Raw genomic sequence first — 5559 nt, forward strand, 5'->3', positions numbered from 1 at the left:
CTGGTGATGTTGTGCTGACTCGGCTTTAGCTTTCGCTTCTTTTAATTTTTCTTTCATAATTTGCATTTCTACATCATGTTTTTCTTGCAGAAATTTTACTTGGAGCTTGTGTAATTCTTCTGCTCTTTTTTCTCTGCTGATGTGTTCTGCTTTTAAAATTTGTACACGCAGTTTTTTTTCATTTGATGAAAATTCAGAGCTAGGATCATCAGATTGAATTTCACTATGTGAAATGATTGGATTGGATGTAGGATCAGGAACAGTGGCGGTTACATCTGTTTCCATGTTACTTATTTCCTGAACAGTTTCTACCTCTGAAATTAAATTAAAATGTCATTAATATTCTTAGAGGATGAGCTTATACTCACTGTATATATTCTAGGCTTATTTTGATTGATGGTAATGAATAGTAAATCAAGATAGTACTAGTATTAGCACTGATCACATACCAATATGGTCCGAGTCCAAATTATCCTGTATTTCCACGAAGAGAGCGGGAGATATCTCGGCTATATTTGGGTCGATGTCAGCATCAGGGCAGGGACCACCACCGCCAGTGGCCATTCTATGTTGACGCTCTCTTGTGAAAGCATCTCTTGGTACTTGGTACTTGGTGATGGGCTCCTTTTTCCGCACGTAGGCTCTAAGTCGGCCCATTGTGCGTCAGGTGGCTTTGGGAGGCTGTCAGTCCAGCCATCCCAACTCCCTCCAGAAGCGCAGAAGTCTCCTGGGACGTTCGCAGGCTTCTGTGACGGAGCTCGGTGAACCGAGGATCCCTGCCCGGCATTCCGCGACCCCCGTGCACTCCAGGAGCACGTGTGCCGCTGATTCTTCATGTTGAAGACAGCCTCTACATAGTGGACTATCTGTAACATTGATGGTGAAAAGGTGTTTATTGAGTGGAATGTGCCCGGTCAGCGAGCCCACCACTATTCGTAAGTCGACCCGCTTTAGCCCAATCAGGCCGCGAGACAGTTTCGGTGAACGGATAGGGACCGCCTCCCTTGACTGTCTGCAGCCGTTAACTGTAGCCCAGCGATCGTTGTGATTGTTAGTAGTCTGTCGCCTTAGCCATGACCTGCACTGGCCAAAGGGCACAGGCAGGTATGGCCGGGGGCCAAAGATCCGCGTGTCCGATCCCCTCCTTGCCAGCTGATCAGCAGCGTCGTTTCCTAGGGATCCGCTGTGGCCTTTTATCCATTGCAGGGTCACCATGTTGCTTGCAGCAATGCGCTCAAGTGCTTGGTGACACTCTTGTATCAGCGACGATGTGATGATGTAGTTGTCCAGTGCCTTCAGAACCGCCATGCTATCGGAGAGAATCCTGATGGCTTGGTCCTGGATCCCTCTTCTTTCTATAGCTCTGGCCGCCTGGGTGATGGCTACACACTCGCACTGGAAGATCGAGTTATCTGCACCCAGAGGTATTGATATGTTGATGTTCAGGTCCATTGAGAATACTCCTGCGCCCGTGCTTGAGTCCGTCTTTGAGCCATCTGTGTAGACGCGTACCTCGTGTATTCCCGAGGAATCTTGTTTGTTTTCTGTAGTTTGTATCGTGTATGCTTTGTTGAAGACATACATCCTAGGTATTCGGTCACATGGTGCATTCAGCATTGGTATGGACTCAAGGCTTTTGTGCCATATGTCACCATGACCTCTAGATTGTGCGCGCCACAGTCCCGAGTGTTGTAGTCTTGTAGCAGCCACCGCTGCCTCTTGTTGTATGAAGAGATCCAGCGGTGGCAGTCCAAGCAGCACTTCCAGAGCCGCTGTTGGTGTTGTTCTCATGCATCCTGTGACAGCACAGCATGCTAGCCTTTGGAAGCTTTGTAGTTTATCCATGGCGGTAGTTAGTTTGGTCCTGGGCCACCATACTACCGCTCCATATGTGATGATTGGCCTTATTACGGCTGTGTACAACCACAGGGTAATCTTGGGTGAAAGGCCCCATCTTTTCCCCATTAGTCTTTTACATTGCCAGAAGGTGATGCAGGCTTTGTTGAGTTTTTGTTCTACATGTTTATTCCATAGCAGTTTGTTATCCAGGGTCACTCCCAGATATTTGACGTCACTGGTCAAACAGAGTTCGGTGTTGAATAGTTTTGGTAGTTTTAGGCTTGGCAGTTTGCGTTTGTTGGTGAATAGTATGAGTTCCGTCTTCGTTGGATTTACGGAAAGCTCGTGGTCTATGCACCATTTTTCGACTGTCCTTAGAGCAGAGCTCATAAGATTGCACAAAGTACTCTCACATGGTCCGCTGATTAGGACGGTGATGTCGTCCGCGTAGCCCACCGTGAAATGGCGTTGTGCGTTGAGTCTTGTGATGAGCTCGTCGACCACCAGGTTCCACAGAAGCGGCGAAAGGACTCCACCTTGAGGACAGCCTCTCGCCACCATGGCCCTGGTTGTGTCATTTACGGTGAGTTGTATGGCCCTGTTCCTGAGCATGTCATCTATCCATCCGGCTACCGTTGGATCAACGCCATGTCGTACTAGAGCCTTTGCAATGCTAGTAAAGTTGGTTTTGTCAAAGGCTCCCTCAATGTCTATGAAGACTCCCAGGGTCGACTGCTTTGCCGATAAGTCTCTTTCGATCGTGCTGACCACACTGTGTAGTGCCGATTCTGTTGATTTGCCCGCGCTGTAGGCGTGCTGGTTTGGGTGAAGCGGATGTTGTAGTAGCGCGTTTGACCTAATGTCCCTGTCGCAGAGCCTTTCCATCGTCTTCAGAAGGAAGGATGTCAGGCTGATAGGTCTGTAGGACTTTGGTTGTGTGTAGTCACTCTTGCCGGGTTTCGGTATGAATACTACTTTCACTTCTCTCCACTTTTGCGGGGTGTACCGGAAGGCCAGACAGGCTCTGTAGATACCTACCAGATGCTTTATCAGCCCCTCGGCGCTCCATTTCAGCAGACCCGGGAATATCCCATCTAGGCCCGCTGTTTTAAAGGGGAGGAAGGTGTTTATGGCCCATCTGACTTTGTCCTCGTCGACAATTCTTCGGGCGGTGCTCCAGTCCGACGCCTGCGGCACGTGTATCTCCGTTCCCAGCCATCCTTTCTCCGTGGTAATCCTACAGCCCGGGAAGTGGGTTTGGAGTAGAAGTTCGCATGTTTCATCGTCGGTTCTGGTGTATTCACCGTCAGGTTTTTTAAGGGATCCTATATTGCGCTCAGGTTCGCATGATAGGATCTTTTTTACCTTGACTGCTTGGTTGTTGCTTGAAATATCTTCGCAGAAACGTCTCCAGGCTTCCGTCTTCCTGAGTCGGATACGCTTCTTTAGACGTCGCTGGGCTTCCTTATAGAGCTCCCAGTCTTCTTGGTATTTGGTGTTCATTGCTCTGTTGAACAGTTGTCTTGTCCTGTGGCGGAGTTTGTCTAGCTCAGGTCCCCACCATTGGTTCGCACCCCTCGGTTTGACCTGGGGTAGTGTTGAAGGACAGGCTTTCTCAAAGCAGTCATTCAAGAGATGCGTTACTTGTTCCACATGCTTCTCGATGTCTGCAGTGGTGCCGTGGTGGATTTCGGCGTCTGCCTCCCTCAGACCTTCCGCGGTTAAGCTTCTGAACTTGTTGCGGTCTATCTTCCGGGGGTTTCGTCTTGGTGTTGCAGGAGCGATGGCCATTTTTAGTTGGTACCGAATCCACCTGTGGTCCGAACAGGTTAGCTCGTCAGACACATGCCAGTTTGAAACGTGCTGAGATATCCGTTCGGTGGCTAGGGTGATGTCGATTATTGTTTGCGCTCTTGAGGTTACAAAGGTCTTCTTTGAGCCCCTGTTGAGGATATTAAGGTTAGTGGAAAAAAGGTAATTCATGAGTTCCTCACCTCTCGCGTTGGACTTATCCATGCCCCAAATGACGTGGTGCGCGTTGCAGTCCGCTGAGATGATGAGTTCCAGACCTTCTTCTTCGCACCGGGTGATTAGTGCGACCAGCGAAGCCGTCGGTGTGACCTCGTCGCCCGGCAGGTAGGCAGATGCTATTACGACACTCGATAGGCTATTGGATGGGTCTACCAGGAGCCTCACAGCCGTGAGATCCCTGGAACAGAACTCAGTCATGATTATTGCATTGTAATGTTTTGGTATTAGTAGGCAAGTACGTGGGTTACTTACGGTGCTGTTGACAATCAGTTTGTGTCCTGTGTTGGTGAGACCACAAATCCTGCCCTTCCTAATCCACGGCTCTTGGATTAGGGCTATGGTCTCCGTAGAGTCCTCCAGCTGCCTGCACAACATGGCCGATGCAGTCCGGCTGTGCTGGAGGTTGGCCTGAATGGCTTTAATGGGGTTTGGTCGGGGAGCTGTCGGGTCCATCACTACCCAGCAGCATCTCCTCCCTCGCCTCGTTCTCGACGCGCCTCCACCAGTCGACAGCCTCCGGGGTAGATTCCCGGGGCCGGGCCGGCGTGTCTGCAGACATCTCCTGGTCCATGGATGGACCCGGGTGTCGCAGGACGCTGGTAACCGCCTCTACTGGAGCCTCTGTTGCCTCGCCAGGGGCGAGGTTAAGAGGCTCGTCGTTCGGTGCGTTGGTGATGGGCGCCTTTTCCCCCTTGTTGTCGTCCTCTTCTTTTTCGTCTACGAATTTAACGTAGACCGACCCTAGCTTATAACGCAAGCGCCGTTCCTTTTGCTTCAGGACTTCGGCCTCCTGCATGGGTATCCCCAGCAGTAGCCTGATCCCGTCGCATTCGGGCGTACGCTGTGCGTTATATAGACACCAGCTGTTGATGTCGTAGGTGTCGGCGTTGGCTTTGTGTAGACGGATGCGGAGGCGGTCTACGTCGCCGTCGGTGAAGTCGGGGACGTAGACCGCCCCCTTGACACGTTGTGGGATATCCCTTTGCCGACATACGACCAGCTTGGTGCCGGGTATCGGCGAGGGTATCTTATTAGTCGTGCGGCGCAGCCAGTTCAGGGCGAACTCGTCCTCGCACCACATCTTGATGACGCCTTCGCTGAGGAAGGTTCTTCCTCTGAACGCTGGCGTCCGCACTGTGGGGTCGGTGGAGAAGATGGTTGTATCGTACTCCTCCATTATTCTCTCCTGAATGAGCTGATACTGCTCTTCTGTGATGGCGCGGTGAGGGTCATACCGCACGGCCACGCAAAGGTCGTTAGACCTCAGCGCGTCGGCGTAGTTGACCGCTCCTGGTCCTAGGGATGACCGGCTTAGTTTGGCGCGCTTGTCTTTCTCTCGCGGCGTCAGAGAGTCGTCGGGTCTAGCCCTCTTACCCCCCTTCGCCGGTCGAGATTCCAGCGCGGCCTCTTCCCGCCTCACCCATCTCGGTCTGCCCCCGCGTTTTCCACGCGGGACTGCTCTCATTGCAGCTGCTTCATTGCTGGCGGCGCCGCCAGACTCTCCGGGGCGACCGCGAGAAGCCCCCCCGCCTTCCGCGTCACCTGCAGCGGAATTGATTCCCGCGCTGGCAGCGGAACTGGGTCCCGCGCCTTGGTTCGGCTCAGACGTCGGGGCGGCTTTGGCCATTGCTGACCTCGCCGGGGCCGTTGGTCGTGGGACCTCTGGCTGTGCCCTTCTCGCGACCGCCT

The 5559-nt window shown here is 52.3% G+C and overlaps 1 protein-coding gene across 1 annotated transcript; it reads right to left on the reverse strand.

The window, feature by feature from the left end:
* Positions 1-3955: 3955 nt before the first annotated feature.
* Positions 3956-5101, reverse strand: LOC113506052. Its single transcript, XM_026888912.1, has 2 exons — positions 4123-5101; positions 3956-4048 (listed from the first exon to the last, which is right to left on the reverse strand). The coding sequence occupies exon 1, from the start codon at positions 5045-5047 to the stop codon at positions 4289-4291; it is 759 nt and encodes a 252-aa protein (XP_026744713.1). The 5' UTR covers positions 5048-5101; the 3' UTR covers positions 3956-4048; positions 4123-4288.
* Between the last annotated feature and the right edge of the window lie 458 nt (positions 5102-5559).

This window comes from Trichoplusia ni, chromosome 28, assembly GCF_003590095.1.
Source record: "Trichoplusia ni isolate ovarian cell line Hi5 chromosome 28, tn1, whole genome shotgun sequence".
Lineage (NCBI taxonomy): Eukaryota > Metazoa > Arthropoda > Insecta > Lepidoptera > Noctuidae > Trichoplusia > Trichoplusia ni.